The sequence below is a fragment of the Xyrauchen texanus genome, chromosome 17, assembly GCF_025860055.1.
Source record: "Xyrauchen texanus isolate HMW12.3.18 chromosome 17, RBS_HiC_50CHRs, whole genome shotgun sequence".
Lineage (NCBI taxonomy): Eukaryota > Metazoa > Chordata > Actinopteri > Cypriniformes > Catostomidae > Xyrauchen > Xyrauchen texanus.
The window spans coordinates 14568487-14593821 of NC_068292.1; the positions used below are offsets into that span (position 1 = coordinate 14568487).

At 38.0% G+C, this 25335-nt stretch overlaps 1 protein-coding gene across 5 annotated transcripts in view; it reads left to right on the forward strand.

The window, feature by feature from the left end:
• The window catches only part of LOC127657612 (growth factor receptor-bound protein 10-like), a 99103-nt gene that overhangs the window by 12991 nt on the left and 60777 nt on the right, over positions 1-25335 (forward strand). For all 5 annotated transcript variants that reach the window (XM_052146485.1, XM_052146487.1, XM_052146484.1 and 2 more), the window contains exon 2: positions 13816-13906. In XM_052146485.1, coding sequence (XP_052002445.1) covers positions 13856-13906 — 51 coding nt within the window. In that variant the 5' untranslated portion in view covers positions 13816-13855. The remainder of the gene's footprint in view (positions 1-13815; positions 13907-25335) is intronic.

The following is a 25335-nucleotide window of genomic DNA, read 5'->3' on the forward strand; positions in this document are numbered from 1 at the left end:
AAACCTTGCGTATATTCCCACTTTTGAAGAGCCTTTTTTATGGCATCAGATGTTATTTAATTAAACAATCGAACTGTAAATTCAAAAAGAAAATCTCAACTTAATGTGAAATATGGTTTGGTCATGGAGTTAAAGAAGGAACAAATTTAGCCCACCCATACAGCAAACATATGCACAACTTAAAGTACTTCAGTCTCATTCAGATTGCATAAGAGCCCGTACATCGTTGCCCAATGAATCGCTCATCCAATTAGAGACTGACCATGATTCCAAAAGCTTTTTTCCCTGGTTGCCCAATCAGCTATCCTGGTGATGTCAAGCTTTCTTATAGCGTCATCTGCCCAGTGGCTCCACAATAATGGAGCTGCTCATTTATAGAGAAATCCGAATGAGCAACTGAGGTGTGACCATTGTGCTGTCAACTGGTGCCTCATTTGGAAATTTGTTCTAAAACGTTCGGGAGGGACATGTTCATCTTATCCTCTTGTAAAGGTTCAAGAATCTGCAATTGAATCACCCATATTGATCAACCACCAATCAATTTTATTGGGAACATGACTCCTTCAATGTCTATGTTGGTTATGAACCTGCTTCATTCATACGAGCAGAAGAGGAACTCAGATGAACTTCGAGCCGAGCGTCACTGAGCCGCACCGCAGAGGTCAAACAGCTCCTGTCCTTAAGAGCACATGAAGTGCTCTGATGCAGGCACTGTAAGCAGAGGCTCTAGTAAATGTTTTACTAACTCCAGCCAAAATATAAATGAAAATGTATAAACTTTGATAGTAAATGCAAAGCCCTCCGGTTTCACGGCGCACGCTTACTCTATTTCTGTGAAGTGATAAAATAATGAAATGAAATCTCAAAAGTTTTGCTTCATGACAAAAAAGGGCTCATGGGTTTAAAAAGAGCATGAAAATAACATGTGAAAGTGAATAAATTAGTAAAGAAATGTTTTACTATTGAATAATATAATAAAAATAGAATATAAATATAATAAAATATACAGTACATAAAAATTCATAATTTTTTTAAACATTTTTTATTCAAAGTTCAAAAAACAAGTGTAAATGTAAAATTTATAAAAACAAAAGTTGACCAAAAAGAGAGACATACTTTAAGTATTAAGAAATATTTTGATATTTAAAACATCATTCATTCATTATTCATCATCATTCAACAAGTCATTCATACGTTTATAAAGCCTTAAAAGAAATCACAGTTTATTCCTATTTAATTATTTGATTTATATGTTTGAAGATAAATATGTAAAAAGGAATTCTAAGGTGTATGAAGCACACATGCAGAAAAAAAGCACACCTTAAAAAAAAAAGACAATTTCTTGAAAGCCAAATTTAATAATCGTGACAGCAGTAGTTATCTGCTTTCTATTTCTGCACTGTTATGCTGGGTAGCCCCAGCCACTGAAAAATCTCATCGGTCCAAAACCTACTTCACATGACTATAAGTATTCACCTTATTTAGCCCCGCCCCTTTTCCATGCTCCACTCTTCTGAGTTTTGTCTGTTTGTATTGAAGCTACTGAGAAGAGTCGATCAAAATAGATTACATGTGGGAGCACAGAAAGTATTATTCAGCAAGTGTTGATGGTGTGAGTATACATCACCCGGTTATACGCAAAAATGCTAGTAAGGTGTTTTTCTGTCACTCTAAATATAATTTTTTTTCCCGACACCCAAGGAGGTAAATTGGACCTGGCAGATCACATTCTGACAGCTGTGACACACTGCACATTTGTATAATATAAGTTTTCATTGTTATACGTGTAATTCTGCTTAATTTTTAGGTGTCAACTTGTTAATTATTTGTGTTAAAATATGTAGTTGATATGAAATTTCCAACAGTGACTTCTTGTAATATTACACAGGCAAGTTCAACATTATAGAAAATGTTATATACTTTATAATAAATTTTTCACCATACATTTTTTAGAGGCTTAAATGTGATTAAAATGGTTGTAAAAGGAATATAAAACATACTCTCTGTTCAAATTAACTTACCATTAAAATTATAGACTGATCATTGTTTGTCAGTGGGCAAACATACAATATCAGCAGGGGATCAAATACTTTTTTCCATCACTGTATATATATATATATATATATATATATATATATATATATATATATATATATATATATATATATATATATATATATATAATTAATTTGTCAAGGTAGCAAATTAGTAAATTCCCTGAATTAAGGGGTAGTTTGGATTTATTCCCAAGTCTTCTGAAGTTGCAGGAACTGACAGTGTTACTTGGGTAACTCCGCCCCCACTTTACCTTCATCAGGTCACTAAGCCGTGTGTCCAAGAGTCCTGACCCTGCAACTTGTCTTCTGTTAATTGGATAATAGGATACAATATTCTTTTTGTCAGTGAAGAGAATCCCTCCTCCACTCACCTGTTCTTTTAAAATAAAATGAATCCAGACTATTGCATCATCGCTCCTTCTGTACAGCAACAGCAAGGCATGTTTGTTTTGGGAGATAAAGTTGGTGAACAGCCCAATTTTCACTCTCTTAATATTTGTAGGAGTCTTTCACAGCCTACGTGTATGTACAAGTATCATGTCACAAATTTGGTTCCTGCGAAATCTAACTTTTGCACTGAGAAAAAAGAGCTTTGGACTGAAAAGTCATCTAATATTTAGGCTTGTCAAAAGAAGGTCTTACTAAGAAGATTATTCTTAGCTTCTCCTTCAAGCAATTTTGACGACCTGTGAAAGGTTTTTGGGAGAGTTCAGGAATGCCATTCTATATCTGCTGCCTTGAATGTCGTCTTCTGTACTTGCATTTTTTAAATCTCCCTTCCTCCTTGTCATAAAAGGTGGAAATGCGAAACGTGAAAGACAGGTACTAGATGGGGGCAATAAACCTTTACCATTCTATGGCCACATACACACTGGATCTAAATACTGTTGTCACTTCACTTTTGTGTCTTGTTCTGTACAAACACAGTTCATTCAATTACAGAATTTAAAACTACATTCTACAACCTAAATAACCTAAAAAATTCAGGTGATGACAACCGCATTTTCATAAATTCCACGTAGTGTGTACAAAACCAAACTGGAGAACTAATTGTTTATTATGTGAGCAAAAGCACTTGTGAGATGTGTCCATCTTCTCCTGGTGTATATCAAGCAAACGTGTCTTCACTCATTCATATTCCAGTCTCTTTCTCCACTGTAGTTTCTCTAATCAGCATTGCAGTCTCGGGGTATCCAGTGTCCAGTCAGTGCACATGCTGTTTAACAACAGCTTCTTACACATGCATAAACAAAACACGGAAAATTCTGATTATGATTTGGGAAACACTAAATTGATCTTGAATTGTGGTTCAGAAACAGTCCTCATATTCACTTGAAAATTACTGACAGGTGCATTAAGGGAAGGGTTTAAACTTAATTGAACAGGAAGGAAGATAGGGTTACCCTGATGTTAGTTCTTTTGAAGGCAGATGTACAGTATAAATGACTAATAGTTTCCAGGCTGCTCTTAAGCAAGCATTTCTATTGGTCAGCGTGCTGTGCATCTTAGTCACTATCTGTGATGAAAAGATGAAAAGTTTCATCATTAGGGGATGGCTTGTTCTGAGTAGGTTGCACCATATTTGTAGTAATGATGGATTTTAGTTCTTATTACTACATAGTCAAATGATTTCTTGTGAACTGGCATCCTTAATTTTATCCTTTTTGGATTGGAATAATAATATTGGTCTTTTTGGTGTGGATGTAAAGCAAGTAGTTATTGACTTGCAGAGAGAGTTGGTTATTTTAAGTGTCTCCCTCTCAATGGAGATGACTGTATTTTATTAATTTATAATTTGTAGAACTTGCTAAGGCAAGCTCATACTTATAGTTAGGGATTTGAAAAGACTTAAGTAACTCCCTGTGCTACAGACATAATTGATGCCCCAAATCATGCTGCTTGATGATGACTCATTGAGGCAACGCCCTAGCAACCATAACGCATAATCATAATGCTCTAGAAATGCCCTAGAAACAACTCAGAGCACCATAGGAAATTATTAGCATATGCTGTAAAAGTTGTCTGGACAACTACAACATCATAGCAGCAAGTTTGGCACAGGCAAGGACCACTTACATTTTCTGCTCTTGCATGAGTCAGAGGGAAAGGGGGTGTATTAAACAGGATCATAAATATTCATGACTAACTGCATTACCGTAGTAAGCATTTGGGAAGGCCCCTTTACCTCTGAACAGCACAGCAGGACAGAGCAGCTCACATTCCAGTGTCCCTCCTTTCCACAAGCACGATTTTTCTCTATCTTTATTGCCATCCTATTTTCAGCTTTCTCTCTCTCTCTCTCTCTCTCTCTCTCTCTCTCTCTCATTGCTGCACTTTGACCTACAAATCAATGCATGCCTTTTTGCAACTCTCCACCCAGTACCCTATGTGGAAAGAATGCACTCCCAGGATTCCTCAGGAGATGGTGCATTTTGGCTAACGGTCTCTAGAGTATTCTTTGGTTGTTGCATGGGAATGTTGGAGTGGGGCTGAACTGAAATTCCTTCTCATTGATGTTTATGCATTTAAAAAAAAAAAAAAACCTGTACAGCATGGACTCCACAAGTTTGTGCTAAACCTAATGATCCATAATTATTTTTTCTTCATTTATTTTTCTCCCAAATCCTTAGAATTTGAGATTTAGATGTATATTTTTCTGCGGTCTCAGACTTTTGGAGCCTCCTGTACTTCTATCTCTTTTTTTCATTTCTTTTCTTTTTTCTTTGTACAAAATTGATCAAAATGGAAAAAAAACCCAGTAGTTTAGGGGGTAAATCTCTTTAACTCTGTATTAAAATTCCTAGAAAAGAACAAATGTCATATTTAGATTGAACAGCTAAATAAAGACCACTCTATGCTCAGTCATGGCTAGCTGTTTTGATACTGGACAGCCAAGTATATAAATAACCCAACTGTTATCATGTGTTCCGCAATTAGAAAGAAGGAATTTTGGGAGGAGAGCGAATGCACCAAATATCATAAAAGTCAACACACATCCCATGTGGAAGTTGTGTTACTGCATTTAGCCTAGTTTCTACCTTTTTTTATAACAAGATTCCACACTGTTTCCATTCATTCCAAGCACTTGGATGCCTTCATTCTTTAACTTGTGAAAATATTCTCTTAACACGAATTGTTTTATGTTAAGTGGCCATGTATATTTTTAAAAACTACTCTTGTGGCATTCTAGTGCCACATTCCTTTTCAAAGTGTGCTTTCTCCCCAACATAATGAGTCTCCTTGCATATTTTAGGGGCGTAGTTGCAATATTTTTTCTGAATTAAAGGACTTACTGACCCATTCCTGCCCATTGTCATGGACTAAAACAAGCACTGAGATTTATTTTATAATGTGAGAATTTGTTACGGAGAAACACTCTGTGAATGTGCGGATGCGTTCGTGAAAGGTTGTTGAGTCGCAGCCAGCTTCTCGCAGGCTCTGTAGTTTTAGATTGTGTAATAGGGGCATACCGTCTTCCTCCCCCCCTTCACACTGACAGCCTCACATTACGCTGTGGTTTTATGGGCTCTGACAACCACACAGAGTAGCTGAAATTCTCTCTGGAGCTGAAGACAGGAGGAAAGACAGCCCTTGTGGAACTGTGACACCAATCTGCAAGGTAGAGCTGCTAGTGTACCATGATAGTTTATGAAAAATAGTTGCAATCACTCATAAAGGGTGGGATTAATTCTCTGCCAGATAATTTCCTCACACCACTGGTTATGCATTTACTTTAGTGTGTGTATATACAGGTGAAACTCGAAAAATTAGAATATCGTGCAAAAGTTCATTAATTTCAGTAATTCAACTTAAAAGGTGAAACTAATATATTATATAGACTCATTACAAGCAAAGTAAGATATTTCAAGCCTTTATTTGATATAATTTTGATGATTATGGCTTACAGCCTATGAAAACCCCAAATTCAGAATCTCAGAAAATTAGAATATTGTGAAAAGGTTCAGTATTGTAGGCTCAAAGTGTCACACTCTAATCAGCTAAACACCTGCAAAGGATTCCTGAGCCTTTAAATGGTCTCTCAGTCTGGTTCAGTTAAATTCACAATCATGGGGAAGACTGCTGTCCTGACAGTTGTGCAGAAAACCATCATTGACACCCTCCACAAGGAGGGAAAGCCTCAAAAGGTAATTGCAAAAGAAGTTGGATGTTCTCAAATGCTGTATCAAAGCACATTAATAGAAAGTTAAGTGGAAGGGAAAAGTGTGGAAGAAAAAGGTGCACAAGCAGCAGGGATGACCGTAGCCTGGAGAGGATTGTCAGGAAAAGGCCATTCAAATGTGTGGGGGAGCTTCACAAGGAGTGGACTGAGGCTGGAGTTACTGCATCAAGAGCCACCACACACAGACGGGTCCTGGACATGGGCTTCAAATGTCAAACGTCTTACCTGGGCTAAAGAAAAAAGAACTGGTCTGTTGCTCAGTGGTCCAAAGTCCTCTTTTCTGATGAGAGCAAATTTTGCATCTCATTTGGAAACCAAGGTCCCAGAGTCTGGAGGAAGAATGGAGAGGCACACAATCCAAGATGCTTGAAGTCCAGTGTGAAGTTTCCACAGTCTGTGTTGGTTTGGGGAGCCATGTCATCGGCTGGTGTTGGTCCACTGTGCTTTATTAAGTCCAGAGTCAACGCAGCCGTCTACCGGGACATTTTAGAGCACTTCATGCTTCCTTCAGCAGACAAGCTTTATGGAGATGCTGACTTCATTTTCCAGCAGGACTTGGCACCTGCCCACACTGCCAAAAGTACCAAAACCTGGTTCAATGACCATGGTATTACTGTGCTTGATTGGCCAGCAAACTCGCCTGACCTGAACCCCATAGAGAATCTATGGGGCATTGCCAAGAGAAAGATGAGAGACATGAGACCAAACAATGCAGAAGAGCTGAAGGCCGCTATTGAAGCATCTTGGTCTTCCATAACACCTCAGCAGTGCCACAGGCTGATAGCATCCATGCCACGCCGCATTGAGGCAGTAATTAATGCAAAAGGGGCCCAAACCAAGTACTGAGTACATATGCATGATTATACTTTTCAGAGGGCCGAAATTTCTGTATTTAAAATCCTTTTTTTTTATTGATTTCATGTAATATTCAAATTTTCTGAGATTCTGAATTTGGGGTTTTCATAAGCTGTAAGCCATAATCATCAAAATTATATCAAATAAAGGCTTGAAATATCTTACTTTGCTTGTAATGAGTCTATATAATATATTAGTTTCACCTTTTAAGTTGAATTACTGAAATTAATGAACTTTTGCACGATATTCTAATTTTTCGAGTTTCACCTGTTCATATATATACACACACATACACATTTGAAGTCAGAAGTTTACATAAATCTTAGCCTAATACATTTAATCTCAGTTTGTCACAGTTCCTGACATTTAATCGTAGAAAACTTTACATGCCTAAGGACAGTTAGGATCACTACTTTATTTTAAGAACGTGAAATGGCAGAATAATAGTAGAGAGAATGATTTATTTCAGATTTTATATTTCACATTCCTAGTGGGTCAGAAATTTACATACAATTTGTTAGTATTTGATAAACATTGCCTTAAATTGTTTAACTTGGTTCAAATGTTTTGAGTAGTCTTCCACAACTTCTCACAATAATTTTCTGGAATTTTGGTCCATTCCTCCAGACAGAACTGGTGTAACTGAGTCAGGTTTGTCGACCTCCTTGCTTGCACACGCTTTTTCAAAATGTTTCTATCAGACTGAGGTCAGGGCTTTGTGATAGTTGCTCCAGTACCTTGACTTTGTTTTCAGCCATTTTGCCACAACTTTGAGCTTGTATGCTTGGGGTCATTGTCCATTTGGAAGACCCATTTGTGACCAAGCTTTAACTTCATGGCTGATGTCTTGAGATGTTGCTTCAATATATCCAAATAATTTTATTTCCTCATGATGACATCTATTTTGTCAAGTGTACCAGTCCCTCCTGCAGCAAAGCACCTCCACAACATGATGCTGCTGCACCCATGTTTCACGGTAGGGATGGTGTTCTTCGGCTTGCAAGCCTCTCACCTTTCCTCCAATCATAATAATGGTCATTATAGACAAAAGGTTCCATATTTGTTTCATCATACCAGAGGAAATTTCTCAAAAAGTAAGATCATTGTCCCCATGTTCACTTGCTAACTGTAGTCTGGCTTTTTTATGGCAGTTTTGGAGCAGTGGCTTCTTCCTTGCTGAGCAGCCTTTCAGGTTATTTCGATATAGGGCTTGTTTTACTGTGGATATAGATACTTGTCTACCTGTTTCCTCCGGCATCATCACAAGGTCCTTTGCTGTTCTGGTATTGATTTGCAATTTTCGCACCAAACTTCATTTATCTCTAGGAGACAGACTGCATCACTTTCCTTAGCGGTATGATTGCTGCATGGTCCCATGGTGTTTACACTTGAATACTAGTTTGTACAGATGAACGTGGTACCTTCAGGCATTTAGAAATGGTTAGTTAATTTTGACCCACTTAATAAAAAGGTTTCTGAGCGATGTGGGCAGGTGGGCTACATTACATTTATCTATGATTGGGAAGGTTAATGTTATTAAAATTAATTGTATTCCAAAATTTTGCTACCTGCTACAGTCTCTCCCTGTAAATGTCCCCCTCTCTTATTTCAAGCAATTTGATAGTAGCGCAAAGTCCTTAATTTGGAATGGTAAGTGTCCCAGATTACATTTCAATAAGTTACATAGGCTGATTGACAATGGTGGGCTAGGCCTACATAAGATTTTGTTTTATAATTATGCATTCGGTTTCAGATATTTGGCTCATTGTTCATTTCCTCCTGAGAGAGCCCCTCCCTGGTTTTGTATCTAACAGGACATTCTTTAACCTATTTTGCCATTGCAAAGCCTTACTATTAAACTAACTAGAGAAGTTAAGTCACACTCTGTTATCTAGCATTTGCAAGCTGTATGGACCAAAGTGTACAGAGTGTTTAATTCAGACATTTATTTAAATATTTCCTCGAGCATATGGCTGAACCCAAAATTACATCTTAATAAGTCCCCTTTCTGCTGGTCAGAGTGGTTTGTGAGGGAGGTTTGTTCGGTGACCTTAATGAGAGTGGATTGTTGAGATCCTTTGAAAATGTGGTTCAACATTTTAGGATTCCCAGATCTCCGTTCTTTAGGTATTTACAGCTGCGTCACTGGCTCTGTACTGGCTCTGTACTGAGGCACCAGTGTATTACTCCCTGTTAATTTAGAGTCTGGTGGACGAAGCGTCAACTTCTCTCAAGAGATTATGGGAGAAAGATTTGAACTTGGTATTGGAGGAGGTAGTGTGGGCTAGGATTCTAAAAACATCAAGTCTGCATCTGATGCAATTTAAGATTTTGCATCGATTCTATTGGACCCCCACTAGATTGTAAAGGCTTGGCCTTAAAGACCTGCTGGCGGTGCCAATCAGAAGACGAGGACACAACCTATGTTTTTGGGAATGTGTTAAGATCCAATAATTTTGGTTGAGGGTTCAGAGCTTTATTTGTGATACAGTGGACACTCAATTTTCATTTGGCCCCAGACTGTGTATTTTAGGTGATGGGGCGGTCCTGAATATGGGTGATGGATATATGGAGAGCTGTGTCCTGACCGGCGTGATTATTGGCAGGTGGGTAATCCTCAGGGGATGGAGGTCGACTGATGCATGTAGAAGATGGCATGTAGAAAGCTAGGCAACCTGGATATGTACATCAGGAAATTGGGCAGCTATTTAGTCATTGTGGAAGGCTCTCAGGGAGGGACAGTGGAGAGAGACTAGTGTTTTTTATTTTATGTTTCTAAATATTGTCTGCCTGTTTCAAGATTTCAAGTCTAATTGTGTGTCTTTTTCAGTTAGCTTTTGACCACTGGGACCTTGTATGTGTCGGGTGGGGATTGGGGGGTTAATGTTCGGGGGGAAAAGTTGTAATTTCATGTGGTTTGATTTAGCATTTTCTATTTGATTTGATGGATGGAATCAATAAAAAAAATTTCATAATAAAAGAATCAATATCGGGATTGTTCAAATAAAGATTGTAAATAATCTGAAAATATATATTTTTTTCTTTTACCCAGCCATCATTTTTATTTAGTTCCTCAGGTGTAAGAAACGTAGTCTACACTGCTTTGTGTAGATACTTACTGTGACTGCGCATGCAATGTTTTTGAATGCCAAATAGCATTTGTTGACGTGTGAAATCCAAGGATTTCAGAATGAGCCAGTTTTTCAGCTCAGTTTTAATAGTTGGTCTTTGTAGACTGGGGCAGAGGTTTGAGTTCTGAAAGTTACTGTTTTCTTAATACATTTAACTCTTTTATCTCAAAAGATCAAGGAAAATTAAACTCTAACATTGGTCACATTTACTATCTTTAATAAACCTAGGCCTCTGAAGTCTGCTTAATCTTTGGTCCTCAACTTTGAAACAAGACCTACTACCAAAGTTATCTCTTCAGTGAAATGTTGGTACAGTTTCAAATAGGATTTACTTTAAATAGCTGGTGGCTGGTGGCAATTTCACGCTTGGCCTTTGCCTTTGCTTCAGGGCTTATCACTGCTAGACATTAAAGATCTCCTTTTACTGTGTAAGCACACATTAACTTCTTATCACAGTGACCAACAAACCTATGATGCTGTCATACATCTCAGTACAATTCAGCTTTTGTGCTGGTGATAGTTTGCAGAACAAACAAACAAGTACACACGCAGAGAACTGTAGGGATCAGGATAGAGTTTACCTTACTCTTTAGATATCTCTCTCTGCCTCATTTCATCCACTCTCTATAATGGATGTGTAGCCAAAGCCTACAATAATTGACAATAGAATGGATAACAGAATCATGGTTGCAAGTTTGGGAAATGGTGTTGTCTGTTAAGTTATGAGCTATGAGAGCAGTAATAAAACTCGGCAAAAATATGGCAAGTCAACTAATTGCATTAAATTTGGCAGAGGCTTCTGCTTTGTCATTGCTTTGTGCAGCCAGCAATGTTATTTTTTTAATATAAGGATTACCTCCCAAAAACTTGGGGTGACAAACGTACAGTAGAAGTTTTGAATCATGTGGAATACAATAGTTGCTACTGCCTGGAAAATCTGCCAGGTGAACACAGCCTAAGAGCTTTTACTTTTTCAATTGGATTCTTCAGACACCAACAAACCAAACAGCATAATTCCACCAACCCCCACAGTAAAATTACATGAGATGAGGTTCATTGTTAACAAGGAAAACAGTAGTGGTGCTTCTTCATTGTTTTTCCCTGTTCACGAAAGAACATTGTGGCTACTAAAACTGGCACACCTGAATGTGTGATCAACCACCTGCAAGAATCATCTCATAAAATGCACTGTATTATTATTTTTTTTTATTTTTTTTTATTTTTTCCATACAAAGAAAGTACAGTCTCTGTGTTCTCTTTTTATGGGCATACTAAATGAAACTAATATTAGGGTGTCCCAATACATGGCTTTTGCTCACAACCATGACCAAGCAAATGTAAGCCTACATTCCTGCCCAATAAATAAATTATACCAAGTGGTGACATTACCTATGTTGTAGAGTAATGGGTGTTGCTGAGATATTGCAGGGGAACTCGCTTGCCATCCATGAACTTTGAAGGTAAGAGGTCAAAAGCTTGAGCTAGTAAATTAAATAGTTGAACCCAAAAATGTGTTGCAGATCTGTTTTGATAGGGTCGTAGAAAGAAATAAAAAACAATTCTAATTATCTAATTATACAGTATAATAATGCATACTGTAGTTGGGATAGAAAATTAAATACGACTATAAATGTTTTAAAGAGTCTGTGCATCAAATCAAGCTCTATGTTATTTTGGTGCAGAACAAAGAAAATACAACCCTGATGACTTTAAAAAAGGGCTCACTTGCAATGAGGATAAATGTCTCTAAAGTAAATTCTGAGTCCTGAACTAAAACCAATTGAGAACCATTGCTGCTGTTGATTGAAAATGAAGTGTGAAGCCAGTGTTTACCAAATGCATGTAGTGCGTGTGCTTGTCAGATTGAAGATGTTGTTGGCGTCATACCTGAAAACTTTAAAATGGCTTCAGAGAATACAATATAAAATCACTGTCAGAATATGTGGTATATACTTAACGATTTATACATTACTAGGTTAAATCCATAGATTTTAAACTCTTTATTACAAACAAGGCTCTATTAAATGTATTTTTTTTGCATTTGCGACAATCTTTTGCAGACAGATTGCTGTATTCCTCATCTCTGATCTTATCCAAACTCCTGCGCAACTTGACTGCCTCAACAAGCCTGAATGCTGATTCTGAGTCAGGCACTTTGAATAAAAAGTAGATACCAAAAGAGTAGCTGTCAGCCCTGTTTGGCATGGAGGTCAATCACATGATTAACGGCAATGACATCATCCCCTGGGGCTGCCCACTCTTTTGTTGGTGGATTGGCACTGTGAAACGTGCAGGTCTGACTGTATTATCTAATCTCAGGGGCTGAGAATAGGGCCTCCTAAATCAGCTTGGGCTCATGGGAGCCTTGAAGACCTGGAAACGCTTACTACTATTGCTCATACTGAAGGCTTAGGGATTTAAAAAACTAAAAACTAAAAACAAAACAAAGTTCAGCGTGCTACTTGCATGAAAGAAACCTCAAATTGTGCTGTGAATACATGCACTATTACTTCTCTAAACAATCAAACAATTTCACTTTTTGGACGATAAAAAAACAACAACAACAATAAAAAAACCTCTGAGGTGAAGGGTGGATCAGATCGAGGGATCTGAGAAATATTTATGTCATAGTGTAGATTTATACTGCATAATGAAGTTCTTTTCCACCATTGAGCCAACCATGAATTTCCTTTTGAATGTGGTTTGGTAAGGTACGATTACAAACCGTTTCTGGTCCAGATTTCTCAGCACAGTTAGCTAAACATACTCCAGACAGAGAACTGGTACTAAATGGCACGATTCAGCAACAGTAACTTTTTGGCCCGATGGTGGAAAAGTGAGAGGCAGTGCAGTTGGCAGTGGGCTCTTTTGACTTTAGCCATTAATTAACCACCTAGCAACTACCCAGAACACCCTAGCAACTGCATAGCAACACCCAATTGTCAGCAAAAAAAAGTTTAAAAATAATAAGAATAAATAAGCTGCTTTAAACTACTTTTTACAAATAGACATTGAAATTGTTGTTAGAGATGGGATTTTTCGTAAGAAATCTAACGATTCCGATTCCTCTTAACAATTCCGATTCTTTAACAGTTCCATTAGTGCTTCTTATTTTTAAGGAAGAAATATTTCAAAATAAGAAATGCAAGCAGTCTGTTGCTTAATGATTTCAACAGAGCAGTTATATAAATTTAAAGCAAATTAAATAAAACTTTTGCAAAAGGTTTTTTTAAGACATTTCAAAGACTTTTAGGTAAAAATGCAGTCTAATAATTGCTTAATAATTATATATATATATATATATATATATATATATATAAAATAAAGAAAATTGCTAACATATTCCATTATATATAGAGAGATATTGCTTCATGTTATTGATATGAGTATGATTATTTTAGCTCAGGTTGTGTATTCCCATTTTGCTTCTCTCAATCTCATGTTGTTTACTTTCCCTGTGGAACTATTTGGGTTAAGAAGCGCTCTGTGGTATATTAGTAGGAGCCACTTAGAATCAACAAAAAAAGAGATTGCCTTTTTTTTACCTTGATGAAAGATTTGATGTAACTGACAATGTTTTGTTTAATTTCAGACTCTTTCCTCATCCAGAGGGACATTTTATAACGTGTATCATGGCTGTGGCCGGCTGTCCGGATTATTTTCTACACCATCCAAATTATCAGGTAAAACATTGTTTGTGTTTGTCCTGTTGCATTATTTATTTATCTCTGCATTGTTCTTGTCATTTGTAACTTATTTTTTGTTTATAAAGTCACAATGTAACCGTAAAATGGAAAACACAGCCATACAAATATTGTACCATTCAGTATTCCTTCAGTACAATAGTGTAAGATGGGTCTTAAGGACTACGCTATATCAAAACAACTCTGTAGTAAACCCTATATGCCAAATATGTTAAAAATGTCCCTGAAGTATAATGATGAGGATGAAAATGTTAATGTCATTGGGCCATTTTTGGCATCTTTTTCAAAAAAGCTTTTTCTCGATCTGGAAGATATCAGTCCTGCAGTTCAATGCATGTACTAAAGCAATACGGTGTTAGAGGCCATGTTATATTGTAAAAATAGTAATGAATTATTAACATCCAGCCTCTTTTTGTGCATGAGCTTGAAAATGACAAACCCAAAGTAAAACGCATTTGCTCTGACGTTCACCCGGGGTCTTTAGCCACTGCCTCAAGCCTCGCTCTCCCTGGCTTCGATCACCATCAGTGAAGCCTAGAGCACACCTGCTCCCAATGCAAATTGAATGAAAAGCGGTGGCTTAAAATTACTATAAGTCAATGCAATGGGAGCGTGTGTGCTCAGGGGGTTCTAACTCATGGTGAGCCAGGGAGGGTGGCTCATCTCAGCTTGAATGACATGTCTGAGACCCCTGGGTGTGCAGTTGAACAGGGGGTTTGATAAAATAATGCAGTTGGGAGGAGTGGTTCCTCCCAGGTCCTCGGTTATGGTGACTGAAGCCGAGAAGGGTGGATCAGATCGCTGGTCCAAAAGCAGAGTTCTTTGTCGACAGTATGGCAGTAACACGCTATAGTAGCACACTGTGTGTAAAACAGCAAACATAAATCAACGGTTTCCACTCTGAACCTTTGTGAATCGGCATCAAGGATATATACACACACCTCATATTGTTGTTTTCATCTTTTAATTTGCTACACGACCCATCAGTCAAAAATTATCTAGCTTTTCATTGGCCGGCTTTATCCAGAGACAAACATGGAAGACGCAAATCTTTACATCACTCGTGTCGACTGTCCTGTTTGGCTATTTTGAGTGACTACCCAATCACAGCTGGAATGAAGATTTTGAGGGAGGGCTCATTTTGTTCATCAGACCCTCCCAAATATCACGTTTGTGTGTTTTACTACTGAAACTACACAGAGTGCAAGATTTCACAGAGAATGGACATGAATGATCAAATGTATTGAATATGTAAAACCTGAACAAAGACAGATTGATCAATATTTCTTCATATTTGTACATATTTGGACTAAAATCTCTATAATGGATTTTATTTATTGGACTCTTGCAATGAAAAGCATACTGAAGTTTGGAGGATTGTGCTCATCTGTGTTTGGCTGGAAGACAATAAATGTCAGAAATTCCGGTTTCATTTCCCATGTTTTTCACTCTTGTTGTAACTTTGCAATCGTCAAAATCTTTTTAACATATCAAATCTTGAGACCCAGATCTTTGAAATGATATATTGGATGTCAATGTTAGTTTTCAATTCCACAGTTTAAACATGCATTAAACATAAATTAAATGTGAATAAATACGCAAGTGGGTCATTTTTGACCCAGCCGTCATTAAGAGGATAAGACTGATGTTAGTTTACACAATATAGGGCCTCAAGTGATTATTGCTCATAAGAAAATTTTACATTATATCTTCGTTACTTCATTATAAAAGAAGTGTAGGCAATTTGTGTGTTCCACTGAAACATAATTTATTTAAATAAAATAAAGTCCCTGACATGTAAAATATATATGTATATTTATATGGTTTTGCGCAGTCAGCATCCAGGACTGAAACTATCCATTTTAAAAAGCTTTTTAGAGTTCCTTTCTGTCCATGTGATGTTATATATTTTAATGAAGATTGTATAGACTGATAGCTGACTTACTCAAGAAAGTTTTGTATGGTTTCACTTCTATGAGAGCTGAATCTGAGAGAGAGGGAGAGAGCAGAGCACAGAGAAAGGCTTCTGTGTGTTTTGAATGTACGTGTCACGAGCAGTAGATTTAGAGTCTGAGCATGAATGAAGATGGAGAGGCAGTGAATGGCCGTGGCATCGGTGTGCATTCCTTTGGGCTGAACGCATTGGATTCACATGGTGTAACCTGACATAAGAGCACCTAAACTCTGGCCTCACTCTATGAATTAACTAGCTGGTTTTGAAGGGCTCTCTCCAGCTTTGTTTACATCCATATGCAGCAGTTCAGACCGACTGGGAAATATCAATCCGGCCCATCACCTTGTGAAGAGCTGGCATTCATGCAGCCTCATTATGTTTTCTGTACAGGACTTCTTCATACAACATACACAGACACTCTGATATGATATTCTGTGGAGTATCAGACACTGAACACTTCTTTTCATGTATTTGGGATGGTGACATTATGACTTTCGATTAATTGAGACTACCTTACTTTAAGGTTGTATATACATTAACATTAGTCATTACATTGTCTCTGGAAAATATAATTGGCCATTCAAGTCAACTTTAATATACTGTATCACTCAGATAGATAGATAGATAGATAGATAGATAGATAGATAGATAGATAGATAGATAGATAGATAGATAGATGGATGGATGGATGGATGGATGGATGGATGGATGGATGGATGGATGGATGGATGGATGGATGGATGGAAACCATTATAGGGCATCTAAATGTAAGCTAATAAAATAATTTCAACTCAACACAACATTTATGATTTATTTGGCATGTGGTCATGTAAAAAGTGGGATTATGAGCAGTAAGATCAGACAGTCATTTTCACAACACATGTACCTTACAGAACTCAGATGCAAACAGGAGGTTGGATTTAGCTGTTTCTTGAGACTCTGTGGTCTCTTTCTTCTCACATAATAAATTTTACATTTACATTTATGTATTTGGCAGACGCTTTTATCCAAAGCGACTTACATTGCACTTATTACAGGGACAATCCCCCCGGAGCAACCTGGAGTTAAGTGCCTTACTCAAGGACACAATGGTGGTGGCTGTGGGAATTGAACCAACAACCGTCTGATTAACAGTTGTGTGCATTAGCCCACTACACCACTACCAAATTAATTCACACTCAAAGCATTATCATCATTGACATTTTGTGTCAACTAGCCATTATAATTATTTGTGAGGAGGGGGAAATAATAAGAGTAGAGTGGATACTTGTAAATGAAATGAAGCTGCCCACAGCATCTGTAGGAGTCTGTATAAGTCTGTTAAGTAAGTTGGAATCTGGGCCATGCTCCAATCATGGCTAATGCATGGGGACTGGAGGCCTGCCACAGCACTCTGAAGAGAGCTCCCTAACTACCGTTTTAAGGAACTGCTGAACTGGATTTATTGAGCTGTGCCTCTTGCCTTTGTGCTCTCAATTATGATGATGAGCTAATGTTTGAATCTGAAAGTTTAGAGACATCGCTTTTAAAAACTTTATTAAGCCCAGGCTTGAATTGAATAAAAGTGTTGAGCTAAAGTGAGTGCTCTGCTTATTTATTAAAAATGTCTTGCCCTGCTAAATAATCTGCTTGACCTTTAATCAATGTTTGGGTTATTTTTGATCCAAATCATTATTATTATTATTATTATTATTATTATTGTATATGGTTTCATTAATCTGAGCAGTATTAGGTTTGGTGATGTTTCCTATACATGCCTCCTGAACACACACAAAAGATTTGGACATGGGTTTGATAAGTCTACGTGGTTTTATAATACAGTCCCTGATTTGTACTGTTTGGGTCAAATTTGACTGGCCATAGGAAGTGAACTGGTGAGATAACACAGAGCTTTTTTATATTTGTCAAATAAAAATGAATAAATTAGACACAATACAGAGCACACATACACGCACACAAAGAAATTAATGGGTGAGACTTTGACAGACCAATTTTATATTTTTATTTTGTCAAATAAAAATCAATTAAACACAATGCAGTAGTGTTGTCAAAAATACTGGTACCAAGTCGGTAAAACAAAAAATTATTTACGCTACCAGAATTTCTGGAGGTACCGGGGTCTACCCGGTAGAGTTGGGAACTTTCGAACGCTCACAACAAGAATAAAGATGAGGACAAGCAATGTAGCTGCTGCTGCGGAGTCTCAACTTAATCTTGTCGAAAAGAAAAGTGGAAAAAGCCAGGTTTGGAAATTCATAGGTTAGGGAAACATCATAGATCAGCAAAAAATTTGTAAACGCTGCTTTTGCAATTTTCTGACGAAAGGAGGAAACGCATCAAACTTAATAAAGCACATGAAAGACAGACACCCGGATATATTCAAGCAACTAAACCATATTATCATTTGTATTAGGGCTGAAACGTTTAGTGGACATTATCGACATCGTCGAAAATACAAAATTGACGAGAAAAATCTTTGTTGTTGAATAGTCGTTTGGTCTCATTTAACGTAACATGAAATCACAATAAACTGTAACGATATCGCGTGAGAGCAGCAGTTCACGCCTGATGGAGGAAGAATTACACAGATCAGTCCAGATGCACTCGAAACTTTAACAGTTTATTTTATGTAGATCCCAAAGTTTTAGGGAATTATAAAAAAAAGTACATTCAGAAGCATATACCGTTGTGGAATAAGCGGAGGCGGAGCTCTTTAAAGGAAACATCCCGGCGTTACATCTTAAATGCAGTAAAATTTTATGCGTTATAGCTTTATTAAAGTTCAAATAATACAGAAGCAGGTAATGTTAATAAATATAAACTCAGAAACTGGCATTTCTCTGTGTGGTCGTTGCCTCTTCAATGAGTTGTGCGAATGTCCCGATCTCAGGGGGAGAGATTGAAACTGCACCCGGCTGAGAGAGACTCTGCCTTGGGGATGCTCCTCCCTCGAGCGCGGACGCTTCATGCAGCTAGATTAGAACTTATTTAATCATAATATCTATATATATGTCCATATGCATTTCTTATCATGAAGAAAAATGGCAAAATGCAGCTTTATTAATAAGAGAGCACTTTGCACATTAGTTTGGAAATAGTTTTTTATTCATTCTATTGTATGCTTATTTAGGTTTTGTTTTTTAGTACTTGGTAAACATTTAAATTAAAAGTTGCAAAAGTTGAAGCAAATCTTATATAAGTGTTCAAAAATACTTTAAGCATACATTGTTCAGTTTTGTTATAATTAAAAAATTATATATTTAAATGAAAGTTTTGCTCAATGGCATATTTCTGTTCTTAGTTCTGCTGCTAATGTTTTGTTAACTTTGTTAATAAAAGAGTGTTGTTTAGTAACCTGTTTTTGTGTTTTGCTTTGGTACCGAAAATGGTATCGAGTACCGTGAAATTTCACTGGTATTGGTACTGACTACTGAAATGTTGGTACCGTGACACTACAATGCAGTACACACACAGAAATAAAGGTTTGAGACTATAACACAGAGTTGCTCACACTTCAATGGAATGAGATCTATTTTTCCTAAAGTTATTGTAGCATGATTTACCATGCACAATAGATACATAATCAGTAGTGAAATTATATGATTCTCTATACCTATTTTGATACCACAGCAAATTGTAATACTTATTTTAATTATGTAAGCATTGTTTCAAGTCTTCTAGTAATTTTTCAAGGCAAGTCGACATTCTGTAATCAAATAAGAATAAAAAAGAACAAATTAATAAAAAGAAACAAAATAAAAGCAATATTACAACAACAAAAAAATTCTAATTAAGAAAAGAGTGCTTTAACAGCTGTAGCCTATCAAACATTCAAGTAAACATTCAGAATTAAATTAAATGTAACATAAAACAACTAGCTACTGGGCCTCACTGTTTGATTATATCCCTTTAATAATTTTTAAAGCTACACAATTTATCCTGCCAAGAGCAGTGAGTGGTTAATTTGTTTTCTTGTTATGGTTGTTTAATTAATATTAATGACATACTAATCAGTGGCAGGTCTATTAGGTTACATTTAAATTGAAAGTCTTACATTTTGATACATATTTTCTTTTTTGTTCCACTGTTAACATTCACTTTAGACATTTCTGACTGTATTTACAATTTCCCTTCACCAAAACGTATCCGCATTACCACAAGTGCTCTCAGACCACACGCACATGTAAAGCACACACACATAGGCCGCCTGTCTGTCAAACAGTGTGCAGTGACAGAAGCAATTAAATAAAAAGTCAATCTTTCACATTTTTGTTATTTGTGTCTTTTCTCTCTCTAATCTCTTTCCCTTTTGACCCATCATCGAGATTGACCAGTGGTTCTCTTGCGATAGACTGGTCGTATTGTGCACCCCTGCTATACCAATTCTCAATGTAAACAGATGTACACACACACTTCTAAAAGTTAATTTGTTACAACATTGGCATAAAGAGATCAGCAAACACATGGCGCACTGAAGCCATCTACTGGCCATAGTTGTAATTGTTATTTTTTATCGGAGTGTCTATTTGTCCCGAGTCCCGAGATGGGCATGGTGCCATGGGACACATCGCGTGGCCATCACACCGATCTGTCGCCGCCTTTTCAGCCCTTAGAACAGGTCTCCAGGTGCGTTGTGCTAATGACTGACATCTCCTGGACGGGCCCACGGCTATGTTGGCACATCAACTGCCTCGAGTTGTTGGCAATACTGCTCACCCTGTGGAGGTTCCAACCGTTGATCCAGGGCAAGCATGTGCTGGCTTGAACAGACAACATGGCAATGGTAGCATATATCAACCGCCAAGGTGGGTTAATCTCCCCTTGCATGTCACAACTCGTTCGCCGCCTACTCAGAGAAGGTCGACCTAGTAGTACCCTACTGGCCCACCCAGACTTCTCAAACCTCGACCTTATTTCTCAGGGATGGGGCACCATCTGGCACCCATGACCAGACCTCTGGAACCTCCATGTCTGGCCCCTGGATGGGACACGGAAGACCTCAGTGGCCTACCACCTGCCGTGGTAGACACCATTAAATTAGGCTAGGGCCCCCTCTATGAAGCGCCTGTATTCCTTGAAGTGGCATCTCTTCGCTAAGTGGTGTTCTTCCCGGCACAAAGACCCCAAGAGATTTGCAGTCGGCTCAGTGCTTTTCTCTCTGCAGGGAAGCACGACCTGATCATCAGGTTCCGGAGAGGCGCCAGGAGGTTGAATCCCTCCAGACTGCGCCTCCTTCCCTTCTGAGACTACTCTGTAGTCCTGCAAGGCCTACGAGGGGCTCCCTTTGAGACCTTAGAGTCAACAGAGTTTAAGGCACTCTCCTTGAAGACTGCCCTCCATTCTCTGTCAACAAAACCTGCCTGGAGTTCAGTCGGGGCTACTCTCACGTGATCCAGATACCCCGACCGGGCTATGTGCCCATGGTTCCCATGACCCCATTCAGGGATCAAGTGGTGAACCTGCAAGCACTGCCCCAGGAGGAGGCTGACCCAGCCTTAGCATTGCTGTGTCCGGTGTGCACTTTACGCATCTATTTGGATCGCATGCAGAGCTTTAGTGTCTCTGAGCAGCTCTTTGTCTGCTTTGGTGGACAGGGGAAAGAAGCGCTGTCTCCAAGCAGAGGATCGCCCACTGGATCATTGACGCAATAACTATCGCTTGCCAAGCTCAGCACGTGCCGCCCCCTGCAGGGCTATAAGCCCATTCCACCAGGAGTGCCTCTCTAACAGACATTTGCAGAGCCGCGGGCTGGGCTACACCCAACACCTTTGCGAGATTCTACAATCTCCGGGTTGAACTGGTTTTGTCCCATGTATTAGCAGGTACAAACAGGTAAGTCCGGGACAGCCAGCCAGGTATATCGCTTGCACATAGCACCTTTCACCTTCCTTGAGCTGAAGATGTGCGTTGTTGATTCCAGGTAGCATTCACAAATGTGTTCCCTGGTTGACTTCCTCCTAGCCCTGTGGCAGGCGAGTTTGCGGAGAAACTCACTGCCGGCTCAGTACATGTGCTATCTAAGCCCCTACTAGGATAGTTGCTCCACGTACGCCGGTTCCCCGTAACCCCTTGTGACGTATATCTCCCCTGAAAACGTTTTCTTGTTGGTAAAGTGCGTCTTCCTTCCCCAGTTACCATGTTCGTAGAGCCTCCTGCCCCATTGGGTAGGACCTACCATGGGACTTCTCCACATGACATACTTCCAACTAGCCTCAGCAAGACCATGTGACGTATCTCCACTGTAAATAATGTGGGTTTGTCATTAGTTTGTCTGCCATATTGGCTTCTTCCTCATCCTGCTTTAGCAAATAATGGGCCTGTTCTCCTGCATTGGTATTTTCAGAGCTGTACATTTTTCGCCTTGAATTTTATAGCTGTTTTCAGAGTGAATCAAGTTGGATTTTTGGCAACATATGGTTCCTGCTCCTGGAAGTCAGTATTCTTCTTTTTGGTATTCCTTGGAACTTTTGAATTGTATATATTTTATAATGTTTTCTGTTAGACATGTCGGGCTTATCTGAGTTGAAATGAAAAGACATTGAGGATCTAGGTAGGTCTGGCTCATAATAAGACAAGATTGGTCTATAGTTCCTAGCTTTAATTCACAAACATCACTATTGCCATTTAGTTTAGGTATTGGACAACCCATAACCTTAAGTATTGAACATTTTATAAACAAAACTAGTTATTATCATTGTTATTATTATTATATTATTATTTGTATTATTATATGTATTTATTTATTTATTTTGCTCAGACAGAGCACATTTTCATTCTTAGTCATTTTGCCTGAATGCTAATATGCATCTAAAAGCTTTATTGAAATACATCTAATGCTTTGAATTAATGTTTTTAATATTTATGATACAACATATGTTCCTAACGGGCCAATGTATAGTTACTTAAAGACTTTTTGAGCAGTGGTGAGTAAAGTACTCTATGAATGTGGGTCTGTTTTCATAGTGTAATCCCTCCTGCCAGAGGAATTCACAGTAGCCTGACTGTCTGACACTAAGCAGGGCCTAAAATGCCACCTTTCAGTACCTTAAGCATTATATTAGGCTGCAGAGTTTAAGGATAACCAAATCAATACACAACATATTATTGAATATATTACTGTATGTTAAGCACCTTATGCTGTACAAAAAACATGAGCAGGTTAAGCCAAGATTTATGAACCTTAATAAACACTTTATGGATATAGATTGCATCCATGTTAGCAGAGACTTGATCTATAGGCACAACAGCACGTGTAGGGTTATGACTTCATAGCACATGCGTTTTTTATAGTAACTTAAAATAGTTCCCTTAAAACAGTCCTTGAGAGACTAGTGTTGTTGCAGTGTTGCAACCATAACCCAAATTACTATATGTAGTAGTGTTTGGCAAGCATCATTCTTACAGCCTGATCTCATGAAATTTAAGTGAATCTGTCAACATTTTTACTATTCAAAGTTTGTGCTGGATAACACGTTTGGCTGTAGGTTTCCAGTGACATGTCCAGGTGGGGGTGCCAAAAGTGAGTATAATTGTGTAGTTTTAAGGTGAATATTATATGGACGTTTTTAAAACATACCCCCCTAACATAAAACTTTTGCCTGAACCTAACCAATTGTGATTTAAAATATAAATGTGACGTTTAAAAAAAATACATCCTTACCAAATCAACGCCTAAACCTAACCATTAGTGTTTTAAAATGCAGAATTAAAATGATTTTTTTTTCTGAACCAACCACATAATTTCATGGCGCTTCTATGACTGTAATGATCCACGGTCCTCCGACTTTAAGTCAGACGCCATATCAGGTGAGCTGCCGCACAAGCTAATCATATTGGAATAAGTGTATATAAGTAGGTGGGTTTTTAAGACAATCATTAAAATGCATACATTTTCAAAAGATGTGTTAGAGTAAAAATGTGTCGATATCATAAAATGGAAGTGTCTGAGTAACAGAGAGAAAAACAAGTATCAGCCATTAAATTCATGATTTCAGTGAAAGTGAATAAAAGTTGTTGTAGCACGTCTAGTGTTCATTTCACCTGGAAACTGCAGGGAACTGCACCTGGAGACACATTTAAAAGTTTGGCCAACATGTATATAGAGTCATGTTTTCACTATGAGACCAAGATGCATTTTTACTTATCACAATTAGGGTTAAGAATTTGAACAAGTATAAGAGTTGATAATTCCTTTTTGCTCATCAGATGAAAATGTATTTGACAGAAAGATGTCAACAACAATGCTTCCCTTTGTTATTTTAATTCACTGTGAAAGTGGTGCAAATTTACATACGAAAACAAAATAATCTTGCTCTGGAACATTGTGCCTATCGTTCAGAACCCATAAAACTACTGATGCTATGCAGCCACATCACAGCCAGATTGTGGCATGTGCAGTCACGCTCTGGACACCATCTCCAAATACGAAAGTGCCATGGGACATTCTGTTCCCAGCTCATGCTGTGAAAGCTCCAATCAGTGCTAAAAGAAGTAGCCCACAATCCTTGATCCTACTGTGCACTAACCAAACTTTTGTTTCTGAACACCATCCAAGAATTTTGTGTTCTCCTCTGGTAAGAGAGTGCAAATGCTCTGCTGTGGAAAGGAATGAGTTATTTAACTCAGAGTCTCCACCTGTAATTCACACATAGAAGAGCCACTGAGAAAGTGGCTTCCAGTTTTCAGTCGCTTTAGATCTCGTGGCATGAACACAATGGCACAGTTTCAGCTGATCACATGACAAGGCAACGCCTCAACGAAGATGTTTTTCTCCTAGTCTGTAAACATGACCTTGACCCTCCCCCAGATATGACGCGGGACATTTGAGGACATCCCTTTCATCACAGATGGGGTGATTACATCGTGGAAGTGCCCTCTCCTGAGAGAGGAGGGGATATTCTTTAGATTTCAAGCTCAATGTGGTGTGGATGGTTCAGCCACATCCGTTCGTTTACATAAAGTTGTGGCCAAAAATACTGGCACCCTTGGTAAATACGAGCAAAGAAGCCTGTGAAAAGAAAATCTGCATTGTTCATCTTTTTGATCTTTCATAAAAAAATGTCACAAAAATCTAATCTTTAATTAAAGTAACACAATTGAAAGAGGGGAAATATCTCGTTATGAAATAAATATTTTCTCCAAAATACGTTGGTCACAATTATTTTGGTAAAATATATCTGAAGTATGTTCCCATACATATTTTAAAATGTTTTATTGCACCTGGGTGACTAGGAATATGGAATCATTCAGCCATGAATTCCTGTGTCACAGGGATATAAATATGAGGTAACACACAGGCCAAAATCCCTTAATCATCAATCACAGTGGGTAAGACTCAAAGAAAATACAGTTCTGATGTGTGGCAAAAAGTTATTGAGGTTCATCAAAATGGAAAGTGGCAATAAGAAAATAGCCAAAGTATTGATAATGCCCATTTATACCATCAGGGGAATAA